Below are 22,549 nucleotides of genomic sequence, written 5' to 3'. Positions count from 1 at the left end.
TATCGTATCAATTTTGGAACATAAAGCAAATAAAGAAAAAAAAATACCAAATTCCCGATTTACAGTTTATAAAAAAACAAATGAATACATTTTCCCATAGTATGGCTAAAAATACAAAGTGGATCATAAAAATACTGATTTATTAAACTCAAGTTTTGATGGTATTTTAATGCGTGGTAATTTAATGGTACTTCATCACCATTCAAAGTAATGACAAAAAATCACTGTTTCGAATTGAATAACAAAATAGCATAAATAAATAGAAACAACCTTAATTTATTCATCAAATCAACTTCTGAATACAAAGCACTTCAAGTACAAACATTGATACAAATTTTCATATATATTTTACAATGAATAATTTTTCCTCAAGGTTGTCGAAAATGAAACAATAAAGACTGATGGACACTAGAAAATGTATGTTTGCAGATAATCCTAAATGGAGATGGACTTGAAACAACAGCAAAACTTTATGTTTTTAATTTTGGGTTTTCTTGACCATAAAAACAACACAGACACAAAAAAAAAAAAAAAAAAAAAAAAAAAAAAATCACTAGAAGGACGCAAACAAGTGTATGCACAAATGTAAAGCCTTTACCTCTATTTAAGCTTTTGCTCAGTTGCCAACTTGTCGCACTGAAAAAGCGAAATCGGATGTGGGTTTAAGATACTCTGAAACATTTTAAAAACATTAACATACCTTTTGAGCATTGAAGCAGGTTTTTAGCCATAAGAATACTCTTAGTAAGTCTCGGTCTTATAACTTCCCTGAAAACATACTAGAAAAAATTAATCTAGCTTCGAAGTGCATTTTTTTTTCTTTCATTCTTTCTTTAATTTATGAACAAAAAAAAATTACTTTTTCAAATTGTTTGCACGGAATGAACCTAATTATGTTCCATTTTTCTTTCATATTTTACTTCCTTCGCTCTTGCTTTCGTAATTTCTCTTAGGCATATTTTTTTTTCTTGTAAATTTGTCTTTCTTTCCTGAATTTGTCTTGCCCTCCGTAATGATCAGTTTAGCCACTTCAGCCTAGCCATAATAAATGTATTATGGGTGGCTGAACTACGCAGATTTAGTTTATTTGAATTTAAAAAAAGAAGAAAAAAAGGGCCATAAAGAAAGACGATGCTAGCTTTTTTTGGGCGATTAGAAAATGATTATTGGTCCGAACTGTTGTCATTATACCCTAACTTAGTTTAGCCCAGGAGAGAAAATAGATGACACCAATAAAAAAAAAATGGTTTTGTTATATTTCAGAAAAGATCAGAAGATCCTGTTTACCCTGCCAGCAAAATCGTCATCAAAATAAGTGAAAGTATCCTATTTGTGTATTTAGAACTAAGCATATTAGCTAAATTACAAGTCACAAGTATCGCCGTGCCCATTTTTAGAAGAAGCTTTTTATTTCTTCTCGTTGAAATTTCCCTATCCCACAGCCCATAAACTGAAATTTATCTATAAGTTTTAGGTTAACTTTGTTACACAGAAACGATTCGTGTCTTATTCTTCACATTTTTCAAAACAAACATGGTCCGGTATTTAATTAAGTAAATCTGTATAATTTTCTTAACTAATTAATTAAAGATTATTTTACTCATTGCTGAAGATAACGAAATGTCACTGGAGATTTCCAGTGTGTGGAAATCTCCCTGCCGGAAAAAATTGACAAAGGTTAGGAATTATTTTTTCTTTCTTTTATACTTCTTATCAACCCCCATCCCTAAATATAAATAATCTTTTTCCTTCTCTCTTTACGGTTAAAATAACGTTTATCAAAACTATTCTTTAATCAAGTCTGATTGAAATTGCGTTAAACTATCATGTGAAGAATGAAGCTGAGATTGGATGTGGCCCGAAAACACAAAAGTGAAGAGCTACAAAAGTAAGAAACACAAAAGTGAGAAAACACAAAACTTTCTGAACTAACACGTAGTACATGTTCTAATGATAATTATATAGTAAAAGACAAGTCTCTAAATATAAGATGAATTCGGTATATCAGCAAAACACTGATTGAAAGTTATGGGAAAATATTTCAAACAAAATAGGTTCAGACCCCCACATCGTCCCTCCCTCACGCACATATACCAGATGACGCTGGAATCTTTCATACATCTTAGGAAAGGTGTATACTTTCCTAAAGAGAAAAAGCGCACGAAAACACAGGTTGTCCTGGAAAGGGGGTTGGAATCCTTGACGTTGTAAACGGAAAACCATTTTCCTGTATCCTACCTGCCCCTGGATGCAGTGATGTGTCTTATTTTTCATTTCCTGAATGATAGGCACTAACAAAAACTAAATAATGCATGGATAGTTTTGCTTTTAACCTGATGAAATAATACTATGGGTTTCTTGGAGTTAGAGCACATCTGAAGATGATCCATTCCTTTTAAATTAATACTAAAACACACTGTTATGCACCTCCAAACGCCTATTTTGGTTCTTCTAAGAGATAAGCTTTCCCAGAAGAGCTTCCTCCAACCAAAAATTCTAATGTCGGATGGAATGCGGTTACGGGCAAAATTGTGGTCAGGTTGTCTCCTTGAAAGGTATGGAGCACACTACCATCTACAGAAAATGCTTCAATCTGAAAAGGAAAACAAATAGATTGTAGATAAATAGCTGCTAGTGTATATAATACAGCACCATCTATTTTGAGACTTTCAGTGACTAAATTGACTAAGCAAACACCTCAAAGCCCTTGATTGCTCCTTAAGCTCATAATAGAAAAAATACTTAAAAGTAATTATCAGGAAGAAAGCATAAAACAAAAAAGACTTGTGACGATTATTTCAAGACCTGTAACAAGGTATTGCTTCAATACTAAAAAAAACAACAAGAAAAAACCAAACAAATGAGGCGATGGTCTAATTTTGAACTTTTTGCCTCATTCAGACCTTAATACAAAAATGAGGGGTTCTCCTTGCCTTTATTCGACAATTAAAGTTTATATTACCAGTAAAGAATGCAATTTTGCGACAAGCATTGCTGCTGTAACTTGCACCGACAAGACTTTGCGCTTATATTAATACGTTCATTAACTTCAGACCTATTCATTCACCGAGCCAGAATTATGATATTACTTACATTTTTTTAGAGAATGATGTGAAAATCCTCAAAAAACAGGAAGATTATTCTATTTCCACATGCTTTTCGCTTGCTTTCAGCGTGTTTTTAAATAAGAAATAAAACTGTAAATTTTATTCTGTACATGGATAAAGTTGAATCTCAGCTAATGAATGACAGTAAAATTGGGGTTTTGCGTTGAAATATTAAAACCACAGGATAACAGAAAAACATCATACTTCAAACTTACACAGGGTACATACTACTACTACTAACAACTCACTGCAGCACCAGGCCGCCTGAGATCAACACAGCTACAAACCCTCCTCGTATACCCGAATCTATATAAAAACCCTCTTTTTACACGCTCCCAACAAGTTCCAATTTCGCATAAAAATCCTTCCTTTCAACCAGCTCTTACTCTATTCAGGGACAACCTACTTTTCTTTTGGCCCTAAATGGTTGGCGAAAAGGACGATTTTCGACAATCTATCATCTTTCATCCACAGAGCGTGTCTTAGCCCTCTCAACCCGTTTCTCGTTATAGTCCTAGAAAGCTAGGCAGAACAACCTTTTCTTACAGCTCACTGTTTGAAATACCGCCATTCAGACGAGTACCCAAACCGATCCGTAGGTAATTTCTCTGGAAAACATCAAATAAAGTTTGTTACGTAAGTTAATTCTTAAGTTACGTATATTTTTTACTAAAAAAAACGTTCGTTAAAAATTAAAAGTTCTAGTTGCCTTTTTAAGTAACCGGAAAATTGGAGGGTAACTAGGCCTCCTTCCCCACCCCTTATTTAGAGCGCCCGAGCTTCAGAACCGTGCTTGACCACTGTAATCACTGTAGCTTCCAATATTCTAATTCTGGCTTGCAGACTTGACTTCCTATTTTTCCAAACTTTTTACACCTGTAAGAAAAACCCTGAGCCTTGGGTATTCTACTTCTAACATTTTAAGCGAAGCTATCCACCTAACCAATCTTTTCGTTACCCAACATTACATCTTTACCTTCACTTACTCCCTGTCTAAGCAACTTAGTCTTGACATGAATTTTCACGCCAATTCTTGCACCCTAAGCTCTCAAAACCTCCAAAAAATCATTTATTTTGCTAACACTTTAATCCACGACGCTCAAATCATCAGCACAATCTAATTCTGGGAGAGTTTTACTTTCCCATGGCCTGTACCATTATCTTTAGGACCAAAATCCATCAAAATAATCCACACAAATGGGGAGATTGAACGCAATCCTGCTTAACTGATGATTTAATACGAAACCATCAAAACGTCTATGCATTCCTAACCTTAACTGCAACAGCGTTTTCCGTGTAAATCACTTTAATGTAATTATCAGGTATACTATACAAGGATAGGATCTTTCACAATAAGCTCCTCAGATGTCCGCCATTCATGCTCCTCCAGCTCCGTATTCCAAATTCTCTTCAATCTTCGCAATTCACAATAAGTTCCTCAAAATGTCTTTTACTGCGAAGATTTGCCAGTAAGAAAATAAAAGGCCTAGGTCTGATTAACAACAAAATATTGTGCCATAGCAGAGTGGTATTTTATGCCACTTTCTTGTATAAAACGACAATTTTGGCCCAAAGGGTGCTATAAAGCAACCAAGAGAAAGTTTTGAGGTGATTAATTTATTTAAAATGACCAAAAAACACGGGGAGCTTTCAAGCTTAAAAAACAGTAATACCGCATGCACTTTAAACTCTTCTACATGTAGAAGCACTCATCCAAGCTAGACAAAAACTGTCGTTTGATTTGATTGGAGAGAATTTTAAATATTAGCAGCATTCACATTTAAACAAGTTCTTTCATACTAGACTAACAGCCGTGGTCAACAATTATGAATTTGCGCTTTTCGGGTCGTTCTCATGGTCTTGTCTCGTTTGATGGTCCAAATTGTTGGATAAAAATTTTTTTTTGTTGTTCAAACGGCTTATCATTTTCGACGACAGTAAATTTACATTTTTCTGGTCGTCCCATTTATAATAATGAAATGCTGTCTGTGACCGCAAGAGACCAGTCTAAATGAAGGCGCCATGTAGCATCACTCTCGACGCCGGACGCATTTCGGCAGAGAATTAAGTCAAGTCAAGTATGTATAAAACACCTTTCATACAGTGCATGAATTTTTATGAGACTTTTCCCAAACTCGTGACCTATCTAGATCTTTTTTTTCAGACAAGAAAACCTCAGTTCTCAAATCCCAACTCTTCACGCTAAAGTTTGACTTCTTGTTCCAATGCGTTTCGAACTACTGCTCAAACACAATAACCCTCGAAATTTTAATAAGAAGTATTTTTAAAGCACTATAAAACTTTGGCGTAAAGAGCGAGAGTTTGAAGAGGGGCAGTAATCCTATTATTCAGAATAATTCCTGTTCGCTTCAAGTTTTAATGTCGCTCTTTGCTTAATTTTACAAAAAGGCGCAGAAAGTTGTCTATTTTTTCGTTTTTTCAAAAACCTCCAGCTAAATATTCCCATTGAAAGTTGAAACCTACTCTAAAAATCAGATGGAAGATCAAAATAGGGGAAAAACGAGAAGAAGGTGAAAAATCTTAAAAATCAAGAAAAGATGAACTGAAGAAACCAAGAGGTAAAGAACGAAAAGGGGGGATAAACAAGAATAAAGAGGAAGCGGAATAAATCGAAAAGGAAACAAAATAAGAAACAGCTCAAGATAAAGAAAAGTAGGTAATACAGAAGGTATGATAAAGAAGAAAAAAGACGAAGGAAATTATAAGATCATAAAAAAACACCATAAAGAACACAGATCAAAGGAGAGAAGAAGGGATATACATTTAGCAAGAGGAAAGAGGAACCGGAATAAATCGAAAAGGAAACAAAATAAGAAACAGCTCAAGATAAAGAAAAGTAGGTAACAAATAAGGTATAATAAAGAAGAAAAAGGACGAAGGAAAGTAGAAGATCATAAACAAAAACACCGTAAAGAACACAGATCAAAGAAAAGAAGGAGGGATACACATTTAGCGAGAAGAAGGACGAACCAAAATAAATCGAAAAGGAAACAAATCAAGATAAAGAAAAGTAGGGGACACGGAAGTTAAATGACAAAGAAGAAAAAGGATGAAGGGAAGTATAAGATTACGAGAAAAAAACTGTAAAGAAACACGGATCAAAAGAGAAGATAGAAAAGGATAAAGAAAAGTAGAAGATAAAGAAAAAATAAAGAAAAGAAGGTAAAACAGAACACAAATAATAAAGAAAAAGGAAGAAGAGAAGTATGAGGTTATGAAAAAAGAAAAGACAAAACCTACAAAAGAACATAGATAAAAGAAGAGCAGGTGCTGAGACTTACCACGCGATTGCCGGTAAACCCTCGCATTGATCCAGAAACAAAGACGTCCTCTCGTTGGGGATGCCAGATAGGACGGAAAGGAGTAATCCACCTCCCAGTAAAATTATTATGTTTCAATGATAGGACACCTAAAATACACACAAGGAATAAAGTAAATTCACCAAAGTTGCAAATCCTGAATTCTAGTAGCTGTAGCTAGCAGCTACAATCTAATCAGCTGAATATAGATCAATGTCATTTGGCTAAGGATTTCAGGAGAATTTTTGAAAGATGAGAGCAAAAAAACTACCCTTTCTTTGTTAATATGATTTTGAAGTAAGTAAAAATGAAGATCATACTTCCTTCCCATGATAAGTTAATAAAATAATTTTAAAATATGAGAGCTTATTTATCTAATAAATTAACCCCTCCTAAATAGGCAAGTTGAATTTTTTGTAAGTTATAATAATCAATTGGAAAGACTATAATAATTTCGAGATTATTATAGTCTATATTACAGTCTATAGATTGCTATTAGTCTATAGATATATTATAAATTATTGTAGTCTATTTAGTCTAGATTATTATAGGAGAGAAGGAGTCGCGAGTCTGAATGTGGACTCCTTCAAGACACTTTCTACAAAGTTGTGGTATACTTCTCGAGGGAAAAGCGGTGACGGGGGTCCTGGAAATTCTCTGCTAAGGCAAAAATTAAATTTTAAGGCAATTATTTATCCATTTTAACATTTAGAATAATGTGGAGGATCCCAACTACGGAAAATACCACTGCTTTCATGAGCATATGAATTCATGAATTATACGATGAAAACAATTCCAAAAAATGAGCCATTTGGCCTAACGAGAAGGTAATTTTTAGACCCTCAAAGCAGCAAATTATCTGCCAGAGAATCAGTCAGGTAACAACATAGCAGCAGAACAAAAAGCAAATATAGCAATTCTGGACCAATTTGCCCTCTTCCCCATTGGTGTGGCTACATTTAAAAATAAGTGTTCCAACCATTCAACTTGATATTCTGAAAGTAAATAGAGGCATTTAAATATGGTCAGTTAACGGTGCTTGCTAGAGACAATAATCAATCATATAATAGTTTCAAATCGTTAATTTATTTATGATTGTTTACTTATTTATTGTTCATCGTTATTATTATTACTATTCATTTATCCATTGGATTCTTATAACTAGCAGCAGCTGGATAAGCATTCAATCTAGCCACATATGAGTTAGTTATGTTGAAAAAATTTAATAATTTCTCAGACCCCACTGACTAATCATGGCAAAACAAAAAATCGCGAAGAAAAGAAGAAAACGAGGTTGTTTATTGTCTTCGTTTTCTTCTTTTCTTCGCGATTTTATACTTTATAAAAAAAAATTGTAAATTCAACAACAGATTTGAGTTAATAAATTAATTTTTTCGGTCTTCAGGAAATGGCCAAGACAATTTCATGGAGAATGATAGAAATAATTCAACTGGATAGCTTTATTTGTCAAATATTTCTGGAAGCAACAAAAGTAAGCATCAAGGAACTCATTCATTCTTTAATGGTCAACCTATAAGGTAATAACTGAGCTTCATCGTGGTAGGAAACGTCAGTAAGCTACTTAAATTTAGTTACGTGTTTCCTTAGGCCTAGAAATAGTGGATCCTTACATAATTCACAGCAATTTATTTAATCGTCAAGCAAAACAAGAAATTTCAGAAAAAGTCTTGGAGGCATGAACTCGAACATAAGACTGAAATAGAATAAAAACGGAATAGAAATAAAAAGAAACTCTTTATATAATAATAATAATAATAATCTTTATTCTTTCCCTTTATCACAATGCAATAACATGGGTATCGTCAAACAAAAAAAGAAAATAGAAAAACGCAAAAAGACACAAAATAAAGAACATACATGATGAGCTATCACTTCGATTTGAGGATATTGTCGTTGTAGTGCTTCACGAAGTATGGAACGAAGGAGTTCAAAAATCTTGTCGTTGAGTGTGTAGGCGGGCATTCTAACAGTTCTTTTCCCTCTTTAAAAGTTGCCACCCTCGTCTTGTGTGCGTGAGTCACTGAAGTAAACTGAGGCAGGATATCTCGGTGCGTTGGGGACTTCAGGATGTCAGCTCCAAACTTCATCAGTGTTTCGTGCCTCCTTTCATCCAGGGTTGGGAGCCTGAGTTCGCTCAAGCTTTCTTCGTAGTTTTTGTAATTTGATCCAAGAATTATTTTGCAGGCTCTTGTCTGAATTGTTTCAAGCTGACTTCTGTCTTTCTCTGTGAGCGATGGGTGCCAGACAGGACAGCCATACATGACTATGGGCATTACATAAGTTATGTAGCACGAAAGAAGGAGTTGTTTTTTCATTCCAAACCTTTTGAGATTTGCAAAGGATTTTAGAAGACCAGCTGCTTTTGCTGTGATCTGGTTGATGTGATCTCCGAAACTAAGATCGTCACTTAGTGTGATACCGAGTATTTTAACTGATTTCTTTGTTTGGAGAGGTGCAGGTTCGTCAATGCTCTTCTTCTTTAGAAAGTTGACGCGCAACACACAGCTTTTCTCAAGACTTAGCTGGAGCTTCACTTGATCAGCTTGATCCCGAAGCTCTGCAACCAGGGGCTCGAGTTGGTCGTGTGTTTGTGGAAGGAATCGTAGTAGACTTATTGAACAGTCGTCTGCGAACTTGTACCTTTGTTTATGTTGTCTCATCAGTCGGTTGATTACAATGACAAATAAGATGGGACCTAGCTTGCTTCCTTGGGCTGCTCCACATGTGATGTCTTGGAAGTTGGATGCTTCCCCGTTTTCAAGTTGTATGCACTGTTGACGACCAGAAAGGAAACTTGCGATGATACACAGCAGAAACTGCGAAACCTCCAGGGCACGGGCTTCATTGATAACAGTCTCGTGGTCAAGGAGATCGAAAGCTTTCACGAAATCAGAAATTATTATATCAGCAAGGGCCTCCGAAATTTCTAGATGCTCTAGTAGATCATGAAGTAATCTGACCAGATAATGTGTTGTGCTGTGCCCTCGACGAAAACCGAACTGCATAGGGTCGATTTTATATTCTACTTCTGCCAGTAGCCACTGTAGAATAAAGTCTTCAAAGACTTTCGAGATGATGAGCGTCTTCGAAATCGGCCTAAGGTCTGACGGTGAGGTCGGTGATGCTTTCTTCGGAATAGGTGTGATATATGCCTTTTTAAACTTATCTGGAAAAACTCCTTCCAGTACACACTGGTTACACATCATAGCCAATGGCGTGGCCAGGAAGGAGGAGCATGCGTGTATCAGCCTTATAGGAATTTCGCCGGGGTAAGAGGCTTTCCTAATATCTAGGTGTTCGAGTTTTTCTTGGACCTGGGAAACTGTGATGACAGGGATGGTTTCAATCGGACCATTCTGTGGTAAAGTATTGAGGGGAGGCTGTTGCCGGCAAATATTTGAGAAGTGGGCATTAATTATTTCTACGGTTAAATTCTTTCCTTGCTCGTCCTTCAGAATGGATTTTGACTTCTGCTGTCCCATTAACCTCCGTACAGTTGTGTGGAACTTCCTTGGATCACTGGCTGACAACCTAGCGAATATTTGGTGTCCATACAGACGCCTAGCTTGCTTTAGTAGTCTCACTACTATATTTCTCTTCCGTTTATATTCATCACAATGGGGCTTTGTCTTGTAAAGCATATCTCGCTCTCTCATTGCAGCTTTTATGTTCGGGTTAACCCATGGTTTGCTCTGTGGCTTAATGGTAACTCGCTTCTCAGGGAAGAATCGTTTGTACTCTCGAGACGTTTTCTCATAGAAGAGTTCGGTCATGCTGTTTGCATTTTCGTCTTTGAAAAGGCGGAACCAGCATACCGAGTTGAGCCATTCTCTGTAGCCAATTATGCCTTCCTCTGTGAGCGGACAGTAAGTGAACTGGGTTGGTTTACTAGGTTCCACTGTTGACTTTGGTCGCAATAGAACAGTTGCGTGGTCGCTGGTTGAGAGTGGTGCTTCCGCCGAGGGATCTAAGTAGAAATCACCAAGTGTAGTGAAGATCAAATCGAGGGTGTTTAAGGGCTGTAGAGCTCTCGATCCAGTTCGGCTTCAGGTCGTTGAAGTCCCCGCAAAGAAAGATTCCAGCATATGGGTATTTAGTTCTGATGAGGTCGCAACTTTGTTGGAGATATTCCACTAGCTGTCGCCGGTCTGGTCCTCTTGGAGGAAAATATACTGTGGCATATATCAGTGACGACACTTGACGGGGTAGGCCTTTTGGTCGTGCCCAAAGCCATGAAACTTCGATGTCATGGGTCTTTGGCACTGAGACATCCAGGATCCTGTGAGGCATGTTTTCTTTGCAGTAGAAACCGACACCGCCACCGTGCGTCATAGGCTCACCTGATGCGCTGCAGCGTGGGGAAATGTAACAGGAGTACCCGTCGATAATAGCCAAAGCCGAAGACGAAATCCATGTTTCTGTCATACACATGACGTCAATGTCGCATTTCCTTAAGAAAACTTCCATAATTTCTGTCTTGTTGTTGAGAGAGCGAACATTCGACAGGGCTATTATTGGAAAGCGGTAAGTTTGGGTTGGCTTCGTATTAAAAACTGTTTTCTTTTTCCCTCTTTCCAAATTACAGGAAGAAGAATCAAGAGTCTCTAGACTTAGACCTTGAGTATTTATTGAGGTGGAGGTGGTGATGATGCATTTTGGATTTGTTTTGATTTGCTGTGGACAGGGGAGTCCCTTTCGGGGTAGAAGGTTATTTGACAGAGTCGATTTGGTTTGGGATTTACCTGTTTTCCTCCCTTTTTGCAGGTTGTCGTGGTGATTGTCAGATGGGCTCCTCAAGTTGCAGAACGCTGGGCTGGAGCTTTGTTGGTCTTGCTCCCCATTTGACAGATTATATGGTGGAGGTATGTTTCTGTAGAATTGGCACCAAGAAGGCGACAGCTCAGATAACGGTGGGTTGCGGATTCCTGGCCTTTTCATAGTTATTATTTGTAGAGTTGATGGTGGGGGTGTCAGGCGGTAGTAGTCAAGTAACATATTATTTACTGTTTTGTCTATGGTTCTTTGTTGCTATTGCTGTGTTTGATCTGTTTCTACTCGCTCATGGATGGCATTTTCAATTCTTTTGAGATTCCTTCTTTCTGCTTGAGTCTGTAGCTGGAGTCGTGTAAGATCAGGCCCTATGTAGATCTCACAGCGGGTCTGGGGATCTGTAGATTCGCAAAATTCTGGCATTTTTCAGAATGGTATTTCGTTTTGCCAAAGTTGAAGCGTCATCTCGGAGCTTTACGAGGAGCTTTCTTGGTTTGTCATTTTCTCTTGTTCTTCCTAGTCGCCTAGTCTCAATAAAGTCATCGATTTCTAAGGTGGCTCCTAAGCTGTTCTTTCGGCAAAGTTCAATGATTACTTGTGACTCTATTCCATTAACATTATCAGACTCAGGGATTCCCGCTATGACTAAGTTACGTCGTTTTTCTTCCCGCAATTGCTTCTCCTTTTCAGCTAATAGAAGCGTTTCGATTGGGTTGGTCACGTAGGCTGCAGTTGGTATACTTGCATCAAGACCGGCTGCTCCAATTTGAGCCACATGGGAATACAGTGCTTGATTGCCGGAATTTAGGGTTGATCGTCCCTGCTCATTTGGATTGACGGTATTCGTGCGATCTGCCATTGTCCTAACTTGTAGCTGCAGATGGGCTAAATTCCGCTTGGAGCAGGATGAACACTCGTATCAAAACAAGATTGATTTTGGGTCATGAAGTTTCATCGAAAGGACAATATCAGAGTTTATTCCACGGCAAGAGGCATGCTCCCACTCACTACAGAAAAAACAGCGAAATGATGTGCTGGCTTCTGTCTGGGTGTGGCAATAACTGCAAGGTTCGCTACGAGATGGTATGGTAGGGGTTTCGTGAACCAAAGGACTTTCACCGATGATCGAGGGTTCATTGTTGTCTAAAGACTGCGTTGAAGTAGTAGATACAGCCTTGATTGTGCTGCCTTTGGCTGTTCGGAGTTCCGACTGTCGCGACTTTTGGTGTGTTAGCTACTTCTTTGCATCGATGACATTGCCACTTCCCCAATAATTTTTCAGTAGCTTCTTTGCTGTAGGTGACGGATGCACAGGAGAAATGTAACCACTTCGTGCAGGTACGGCATTGAATTCCGCCTTGAGCTCTTGTAACGTTTTTCTTACATCTAAGACATGGATCACCAGCCATTTCTCAGAAAGCTCGTGTATACTGTTGTTTCACTATTCCACAATCAGTTCGCCAGCAAGCACAAGTCGCTACCTATAGGACAGGTTAATAATAATCTGAAGAAAGTATATTTCAAATCCACGCACCAAGCACTGAATGAATACCCAAGTTAATGAAATAACCCAAGAACAAGGCAAGCGTAAGGACCCCCTCACCTATTCCCCGCAATTTACGGGTAACTGAAAACCGGCGGGTACAATACGGCACTTCCGGGGGGTTCCTTCCCCTCTTCTGCTTGTTCTGAGAAAAAGTCAGCACTTAATGAATGGCACTTAATGAAAGGTTTATCCAAATGTAAAAGATAAACGAATCAGTGTAATTAATCTGCGGACTTTTGGAAGACAGATACTTGGCAACTATAGACCGGCGCTATATGAAAAGCCACAAAAATATTGCTATATGAAAAAGGCGATTTAGATGGCGAGCTGGTCAATATGAGAAAAGAGATGGCGCTGATAAAAACATCCAGAGAAAAAGACCTATACTAGGAATTGGAGAAGGTCTCTCAAATTCTCCTTAGCTAAAAATCTATCTCTAGAGTGTAGAAATCAATATGAAAAAAACCTCAAAGTAATGCAGAAGCTTTATCCCATTAACAACAAATAATACATATGCCAACCTCTACAACTACCTTTTGGATTTACCTTTTAAACCAGATTTATCCAGAAATTATATCCCAAAATATCTTTTAATCAAAGTATATTTAGAACGGTCACATTGGAAATATATGATTATTTTAAAGCAGTACCCGGCTAACTGACCGTATTTCAAACAGTAGACTGTACGAAAAGTGTGGCTCAATCCAGGTTTATAGGGCTATAATGAGAGAAAGGTTTAGATGACTAGGACACTTTTTACGGATGGAGGATGACAGATTGCCAAAGATTGTCCTTTTCAGCCAACCGTCAAGGGCTAAACGGAAAGCAGGTCGTCCGCGCATGGAGTGGGAGGATGTCAAAAATAAAGATTTAAAGGAAATGGGAACTTTCAGGGAGGGCAAAAAGAGGGGGGCTTCGTATAGATTGGGAAGGAGTGTGTGAAGCAGTGTTAGCCTCTGGCAGCTTGGTGCTGCGGTGAGTTGTTAGTAGTAGTACTGAAACGAACTTTGGAAGTGCCAAAATCCAAGTAGACTCGTGGCATTTTTGTCTGAATCAAAAAGGTGCATATAATATGTTCACAGGTCTACATGGGTCAAGACGAAGACTTTGAGTCTTTTTGAGGAATAGTTCTTTTTAGCTTTAAATTTGACAAAAAAACAAAAATAAACATAAAACGTTTATGCATAAATTAGACCCTTCTGGTTTATAGTAGCTTGCATAAAAATTATAATAAATCTTATGTACAGCCCAAGGGTTGGCCCACTTTCCACCAATTAGCGTACATCTCACAGCACTCGGCTTGCAGATCAGTTTTGCCATGCGTGGAAAAATTCCACCACGCGTGAAACTGTTCTACCACTCGAGGCACAGTCCCCAGAATCTTGACCGAGTTTTGCAACGCTTGGCTCACTTTAGCCACGGTCGAAAATCACTACCTGGTGTCGTGATTTCTGAAAGTTGGAGGCCCACGTGCGAAATTGGTTATATTAGCTATTTTATAATTTTATATGTAGCTACTATAAGCAACTTATAATAGTAAAATATTACTATTTTCAACAATGATAAGTTTATTTTTATAATATTTTGTATATTACACACGGATTATATAAGATTTTTCATGTGCAGTTTTATTAAAATAAAAATAAAGATGATAAAATAAAACAATTTTAATAATATGTCAACAATAAGGTAATAGTAAGATACCTAATAATAAAACAATCATATTTAATAGAGTAGTACTTATTTTTAATAATGATCAAAATTAATGAATTTGAACTAAAAAATTATTTATAATAAAATTTAACATTATTTTAATTTAATAGATTTAGATGGTTAGAAGACCTACTTATTTTTAACATTTCCCGAGTTTTCGTGGAATTGTCATATAATTTGCGACTTATTTACTGTTAAAAGAATTTGGTTCCATTCCACTGAATTGCGACTCTCTTGTTCCCGAATTGTATACAATTTTATGGTAGATTATATCTATATATATAAAAATAAGTTGTCTGTGTGTGTGTGTCGAGTGACGTCATGTTTGTGTGTCGACTGACGTCATGAAGTTAGTTGTCGTCGTTTGTTATGACGATGACGTCATTAAAGGCAGTCAGTTGTCGTCATGTTTGTTATGACGGTGACGTCATTAAAGGTATTTAAGACATTCGTTCGCAAAGAAATCTATTAATGTTTAACTGTAAAATGACTGATGAACCTACAATGGCAACAGCCGAGGAAGATGCTCAAAGAGTCTATGCTAAAAAACTTGCTGCTGATAGAGAAAGTAAGAAAAGAAAGCATGCAAAGAAAGAGGAACTACCAGAGCAACGCGAAACCAGACTTGCTGCTAAAAGAGAAAGTGAAAAAAGAAGGCGTGCCGAGGAACTACCAGAGCAACGCAAAACCAGACTTGCTGCTAAAAGAGAAAGTGAAAAAAGAAGGCGTGCCGAGGAAATACTAGAGCAACATGAAACCAGACTTGCTGCTAAAAGCGAAAGTGAAAAAAGAAGGCGTGCCGAGGAACTACCAGAGCAACATGAAACCAGACTTGCTGCTAAAAGAGAAAGTGAAAAAAGAAGGCGTGCCGAGGAATCACAAGAACAGCAAGAAATCAGGCTTGCTGCTGATAGAGAAAGTAAGAACAGAAAGCGTGCCGAGGAATCAGAGCAACCTGAAAGTTATCGCCTGGCATTCAGGTACAGCCCAGTCGATGATTATAGCTTGAGTAGATGTGTTCAAATCGGGACTACGTCTAAAATTTGTCCCTATTGCAAGGCCTTGAAATTCAATGGTGAAACAATGGGAATGTGTTGCGCCTCAGGAAAATGTAAACTTCCTCTATTGGCTGCACCACCAGAGCCATTGAAGACTTTGCTTACTGGAACTACGTCAGAATCTAAGCGTTTTTTTTTATCAGAGATCAGAAAATATAACTCATGTTTCCAAATGACGTCGTTTGGAGCCCAAATCGAAAATCCCGATCAATTTATGTCTACTTTCAAAGTAAAAGGGCAAATTCATCATAGAGCAGGGTCCCTTCTACCATTGTCAGGCGAGAATCATAAATTTTTACAATTGTACTTCATCAGTGATAGAAATTCTGAATTGAATGCACGTTGCAAAATTTCTCCCAACGTTGAAAGGACAATCGTTTCCCAATTGCAACATCTTTTCCACGAAAATAATAATTTAGTGCGTCTGTTCAAAACAGCCATCGATTTAGATAAGATAAGATAAGATTTATTTGCAAAAGAACTATCACAAGTTCTAAAGAGCCGAATTCGCTTTATATGTCACTAAAAGCTAAGAAAAAAATCAAAATAGTACATTAAGTCAAACACTTAAAATTAAAAGAAATTAAAAAAGCAAAGATAAAGCAAATTCATCAAAGAATAAATCATCAAAGATAAACTTAACAATTAAATTACAAAAACATTGCAGTAAAAAGGGGAATTTGGCAATTACATGATCACGAATTATTATTAAGGTGTTTCAGAATAAATGGTATAAAACTTTTGCGAAACCTTTCTGTAACAGCATGAATCGGAGAGTAAGTTGGGATTGCTAAGGAGGCTGACCGGGGGAGTCGGAGTCTAATGGGATTGTGAAAATCAGGGAGTAAGTCCTCAGTGCGGGGATTGGAAATGACTGATTTAGCGAAAAGCAGGCAAATTTTTTCCCTCCTTTCTTTTAAGGTGGTAATGCGTGCAGCTTTAAGGAGGAAGGAGTATGGAATTTTGCCTTCTTTGTAAATGATCCTGAGCGAACGCTTTTGGACCGACTCGATTTTGTCACTAAGTTCATTTGAAAGTTGCAAATGCCAGACCGGACATGCATATTCCAATAACGGCCTGATAAAGGATAAGTAAACACGGAGGGAATGTATCTTAGGACAATTAAATTTTTTTAGTAGCTTAAAAATGGATAGTGAAACATTTGCTTGTTTAACAATGTTGGATACATGTGTTTCCCACTTAAGATCATTAGAAATTGTGACACCAAGAAGCTTAACATGTTTCACTAGCATTTCGCTTGGGATCGGATCGCAAAAAGCAGGAGTAGATTTCAAGAAGTTGATTGTCATTATCTGTGATTTAGTGGGATTTACTGTCATATTTAGATTCTTGGATTCATCCGAACATTGGGTTAGGATTTCAACGGGGTCACTTTTAATATTCCCATGACATACTTCAAGGATCGACAAGTCATCAACATATTTCCATCGTTGGGGGAACTCCTTGCCAATTTCGTTAATCATGACAAGAAATAATAGTGGTCCCAATAAGGTTCCTTGAGGTATTCCACAGTACCTAGGGAGGGGGTTAGAGAAGGTATTTTTGTATTTTATAACTTGTGATCTGTCTGAAAGGAACGATATAACAATATTTACTAAGAGTGGGTCAATTTCAAAGTTATCATGTAGTAAACGAATTAGGATAGTGTGGTCAACTAAGTCAAACGGTTTTTGGAAATCGACTAAAACCAGGTTTAGCCAAACATTTGGTTTCTCTAGTTCACTTAGGATCGTGTGAATCAAGTGTACAAGGTAATGGGTGGTGGAGGTTTTTCTTAAATTACCAAACTGTCGGATGTCAATGCGTGGTATAATTTTAATTTTAAGCCAGTCACAAAGGAACCCTTCGTAAAGCTTAGAAAAAACTGGAGTGAGTGTAATAGGACGCATGTTGGTTATAGTCAGACTGGAAGATTTCTTTGGGATGGGTGTTATAAAACCAAGTTTCCAGCAACTTGGGAATTTACCAGATTTTGTAATTTGGTTAAAAATATAAGATAAAGGTCCAGCAATTGTGTCTGAAAAGGCTTTAATCAAGTCAATTGGGATGTCTAATGGGCAAGTACTTGATTTTTTGAGCTTTTGGATTTTATTTATAATATCAGAGGGAGAAATTTGGGGGAAAGAGGTGGAGGGAGGAATAGTTTGACCTGAGCCAGTGAAAGGGGGGAGACTTTGAACTATGGACGCAAGATGCAGGTTCAAATCGTTGGCTATCTTGGAAGGGGGCTCAGGGAGATGAAAATTAACTTCAACAGGGTTTTTTCCGCAAATCTCTTTGATTTTCCTATACCATTGTTTGGGTTTGTTAGAATACAAATCCTTAACCTTACTATTGTAATACCCAGAAGCTGCCTTTCTCAATTTTCTCTTCAGGAACTTTCTTAGATCATTAGCCTGTGAGATATGTCCTTGCTTGAACAAATTGATTTTTTTCCTTATTAGTTTCTTAAAAGTCGCAGTAATGTAAGGTTTATCGGTAGAGCATATTTTAATTTTTTTCACCGGAAAATGGGCTTCATAATTATTCCTCAATAAACTTTGGAGGGACAAAGCCTTGAAGTCGACATCATTTGTTTGGTACACAGGGGACCAATTTTCACTAGTGATCCAAGAGCCAAAATTGTAGAGTCCTGAGTCAATTAGAGGTCTAAAGACGGTTTCAGTAATAGTAAAGGAATGTTTAATTGTAGCTAGTGGAGATAGGAGTAGGCTAAAGTGGTAACTACCTCCGAGAGGGGGAAGAATGGTGACGGGTCTGTAGAAATTTGACATATTGGTGCATATTAAATCAAGAGTAGAATTGCCTTTGGTAGTAGGGACTTTTACAATTTGTTTTAGACTAAAAGTATTACATGTAGACTCAAGTTTTAATTCATTTGCATCACCTAAGAGGAAAATTCCAGCATTTGGGTATTTAGATAGTACATAGTCGGCACTACCATGCAATTTTTCAATAAAATTAATTTTTTCAGTCGCTCTCTGCCCAGGAGAGTAGTAAAAACAACACAGGACAATCAAGTTGAAAGGACGTGGTAAGACTTTAGGTCGAACACAAACCCAAAAAATTTTGGCAATCGTTATGGTCGGTGATCAGTTTTTACCTCAAGATGTTATTCTTCATAAGCGAAACGCTCAGTTGTTAAGAATTGCTGAAACTCATCGATGCTACGATGCCCTACAATATCCTATCATTTTTTGGGATGGAGCCGACGGCTATCACTTTAATATTAAATTGATGAATCCAGCCACTAACAAAGAAATGAATAAGAAATGCAGTGCAATGCATTATTATTCCTATAGACTAATGATTCGGCAGGATGAAGTCAATTATAGGATGAAGTCTCTATGGTCGTCCAGATTTATTTATTACATTTACATGTAATCAATCTTGGGACGAGATACAGCAGCTTTTACTTCAAGGACAATCGGCGGTTCATAGACATGACATTACGGCCCGTGTCTTCCGGCAAAAGTTGAAATCACTGATAAACTACATAGTAAAACTTGAAGTGTTTGGGTCAGTGTGATGCTGGATGTACTCAGTGGAATGGCAAAAACAAGGTTTGCCACACGCACATATACTAATCTGGCTACATAATAAAATTACTTCGAACGAAATTGATGATGTGATTTCCGCTGAAATACCTGATGAAAATGTCGATAAGGGGTTATATGATATTGTTGTTAAAAATATGATACATGGACCTTGCGGTGCACTGAACGAAAATTCACCATGCATGGCCAAAGGAAGGTGCACAAAGCAATATCCCCGACTTTTAGTATCCAACACAATTACTGGCAATGATGGTTACCCACAATATAGAAGAAGATCTACTGAAGATGGCGGTAAAACAGCAATAATAAAGAAGCGTAACGGTACCACCATCGAAGTAGATAACCAGTGGGTTGTTCCATATTCCCTATTATTATCAAAGACATTTAATGCACACATAAACGTTGAATACTGTAAATCCGTAAAGGCAATCAAATACATATGTAAATACGTCAACAAAGGCAGTGACATGGCAGTTTTTGGCTTGCAGTCCGAAATCAAAGATATCGACGAAATCGTACAATATCAGGCTGGAAGATACATAAGCAGTAATGAAGCTGTTTGGCGAATTCTTTCATTTCCGATACATGAACGTAGTCCAGCTGTTCTTCACTTAGCGGTACATTTACAGAATGGTCAACGTGTTTATTTCTCGGAAACCAACGTGCAACAGAGAGCCCTGAATCCACCGGATACAAAGTTAACTGCTTTCTTTTCGCTTTGCAAAAATGATTCTTTTGCAAAAAAAAACTGCTGTATACTGAAGTGCCTTCGTATTACACGTGGAATACTAAAAATAAAGTATTTGAACGTCGGAAACAGGGTAAGTCAGTCGACGGTCAACCTACCATCTTCAAGGATACCACGATAGGAAGACTCTACACCGTTCACAACGTTTGTGATAAAACTGATTCTGGCATCAATTCGATCAAAAAATGATATAGCGTTGGCAATTGCGTCGTCCGGAATAGCCGCAACGTTGCTGCCTGGTGGAAGAACTGCTCATTCCGCTTTGAAATTGCCTCTGAATTTGCATTCTACAGAAACTCCCACGTGCAATATTTCCAAATCATCTGGGATGGGTAAAGTATTACAGCAATGCAAACTTATTATTTGGGACGAGTGCACAATGGCACACAAAAAATCGCTCGAGGCTCTGGATCAATGTTTGAAAGATTTGCGAGGGAATTCGAAACCCTTTGGCAGCACATTAATATTGCTTGCGGGAGATTTCAGGCAAACATTACCTATAATACCTAGATCAACCCCTGCAGACGAAATGAATGCTTGCCTGAAAAATTCTAATTTATGGGCACACGTAAAAACATTAAGATTAACTACAAATATGCGTGTCCGATTGCAAAACGATGACTCTGGTCAAACATTTTCAGATCAATTGCTGGCAATTGGAAACGGAAAGCTCCCAGTAGACTCAAATTCAGGACGTATACAACTACCTGCTGAATTCTGTAATTTAGTGACGTCCAAAAATGAATTGATTGAAAAAGTATTTCCGAATATTCTAAACAATTATAGAAATAATAAAAGGCTAAGTGAAAGAGCGATTCTTGCACCCAAAAATATAGACGTCCACGAAATCAACAATATTGTTTTGACCAAGATTCGAGACCAGGCAGTTCTTTACAAGTCAGTCGACACAGTTTTGGAACCAAATGAAGCGGTTAATTATCCATCTGAATTTTTAAATTCCGTGGATCTTTCAGGGTTTCCACCACACGTGCTACAACTAAAAATAGGCGTACCAATAATACTGTTAAGAAATATCAACCCACCAAAGCTTTGCAATGGCACGCGACTTGCCGTAAAAAAAAACAATGGAAAACGTAATAGAGGCCACAATCTTGACAGGGCCTTTTGAGGGTGAGGCTGTTCTTGCGAAGCGCCCCCACCAACTAGGTGTTGGGGGGGGGGCGAAGCGCCGCCCCAACAGCTAGTTAATAATAAGGTTATGTTAGCTGTTTGAAGAAAAGGCACGGATACTTTATTTTCCAAAATCTTCGGTATCAGCCTTGATCAATCACTTTTTCGATTTTGTTTTTTTCGGTACTTTATATACAGGCTACTCATATTTTCGTTGAGAATACTTTCCTCTACAAAAAAAACTGAAAGAAACAACAGAATTGTTCCATCTAGATTAAAAAAAAAAGTTTTGCCCTCACCCTTTTCATGGATTGATACCACTGATATAACATGGTGGTATTAATTATTATCAAATCGTGTAACAAATTCAAATATGTCATTTCGTTGTCAATGGGGAAATGATTTTTGAAGATTATTTGTCTACATGTAAGAATAGGAATAATCGATCTAACTTAAGTTTTTGACTACATTATAATTCCTCTGGGATGGTCTTTGCTGCGTCTCTTTGCTTTTCGGTGCTTGTTTATTTTGTTCTGAAGTTTAATTTTTTATGTTTATCTTAATTGAATTAACTGATTTTATCTTTTTTGTTAGTTTAAATAGGTGAGGTGGTTGTACATCCAGGGACGTAGGGAGGAATCATACAATTATGGTTAATTGAATGAACATATTGAAGTTGGGTGTAGTTTTGTCGAAGAAGGAATAGTAATGCCTAATGGAACGAATTTTTTAAATTTGGAAATTTTACAAAATAAAATTTTATCTTACAAGCAGCAACAAAAAAACAGTCATTTGAGACAATAATCTTTTTATCCAAATTTGAATTAATTTCCCATTGAAATTCTTGGCCATTCTAATTAAATAAACTTGAATGTACTTAATAAACTTAAATAAACTGAACAAACTGAATAAACTTAAATAAACTTAGTAAATAGAGGTTAGTCAAACGAATAACGATGAATTAATGTTTAAACGCAGAATATTTTTAATGGTAAAAAAAAAATAGAACAAACCACTATGCGTTCAATATGCATCACATCCTTTGGACATTGTCCAAAGGCCAAAATTTTTATCAGTATTTTTTAAATCAATTTGCGACTCAGAGAAATATTTTTTAGTACATTAGGAGCTTTTTTCACCTGTATTTTTAGAAACTAGTTTAGGGATCAGAGAAACATTTCGGAGAGAAAGGGATTCCATCCAGGTGCCCCTTTCCCAGGATAGGCCCCACCTGCATTACCAGATTAATCTAAATCTTCCATAAAATTGAGGATCAACAGTACGACACTAGAGGCCAATTCTCCCTTTCCCTAGCTACTCTCACTCAACCGGATCCTACTTATTCCCTAAGCGAACAAGGAAAGACATAAAAAGCATATACAAAATATTTCCTTATCTTGCAGCTCGAATAGGCAACCAATTTATTGATTTTAGTGACATGATTCTAGAGGAAAAGATTCTTTTCCTGAAAAAAAAAGCAGCAGAATTACCTAGATTTGGGTATCCTACTATCAAATGGAAAATAACCCTTTGGACTGCTTCACCGTTGAATGCTTG

General features: G+C 37.2%; 1 protein-coding gene across 4 annotated transcripts in view; it reads right to left on the bottom strand.

Annotated features, from left to right (window-relative positions):
* Positions 1-970: 970 nt before the first annotated feature.
* The window catches only part of LOC136035515 (WD repeat-containing protein 76-like), a 76,341-nt gene continuing 54,762 nt past the window's right edge, over positions 971-22,549 (bottom strand). For 3 of the 4 annotated variants that reach the window (XM_065717354.1, XM_065717352.1, XM_065717350.1), the window contains exons 10-11: positions 6,410-6,537; positions 2,205-2,593 (exon numbers count right to left, since the gene is read on the bottom strand). In XM_065717354.1, the coding sequence (XP_065573426.1) occupies positions 2,438-2,593; positions 6,410-6,537 (284 nt within the window). In that variant the 3' untranslated portion in view covers positions 2,205-2,437. Of the gene's footprint in view, positions 2,594-6,409; positions 6,538-22,549 lie in introns of all 4 variants that reach the window. The other variant, XM_065717353.1, reaches the window with a different exon arrangement.

The sequence above is a fragment of the Artemia franciscana genome, chromosome 14 (assembly GCF_032884065.1).
Source record: "Artemia franciscana chromosome 14, ASM3288406v1, whole genome shotgun sequence".
Classification (NCBI taxonomy): domain Eukaryota; kingdom Metazoa; phylum Arthropoda; class Branchiopoda; order Anostraca; family Artemiidae; genus Artemia; species Artemia franciscana.
Note: the sequence above shows the minus strand (reverse complement) of the source record. Positions and strands in the feature narration are given on the sequence as shown.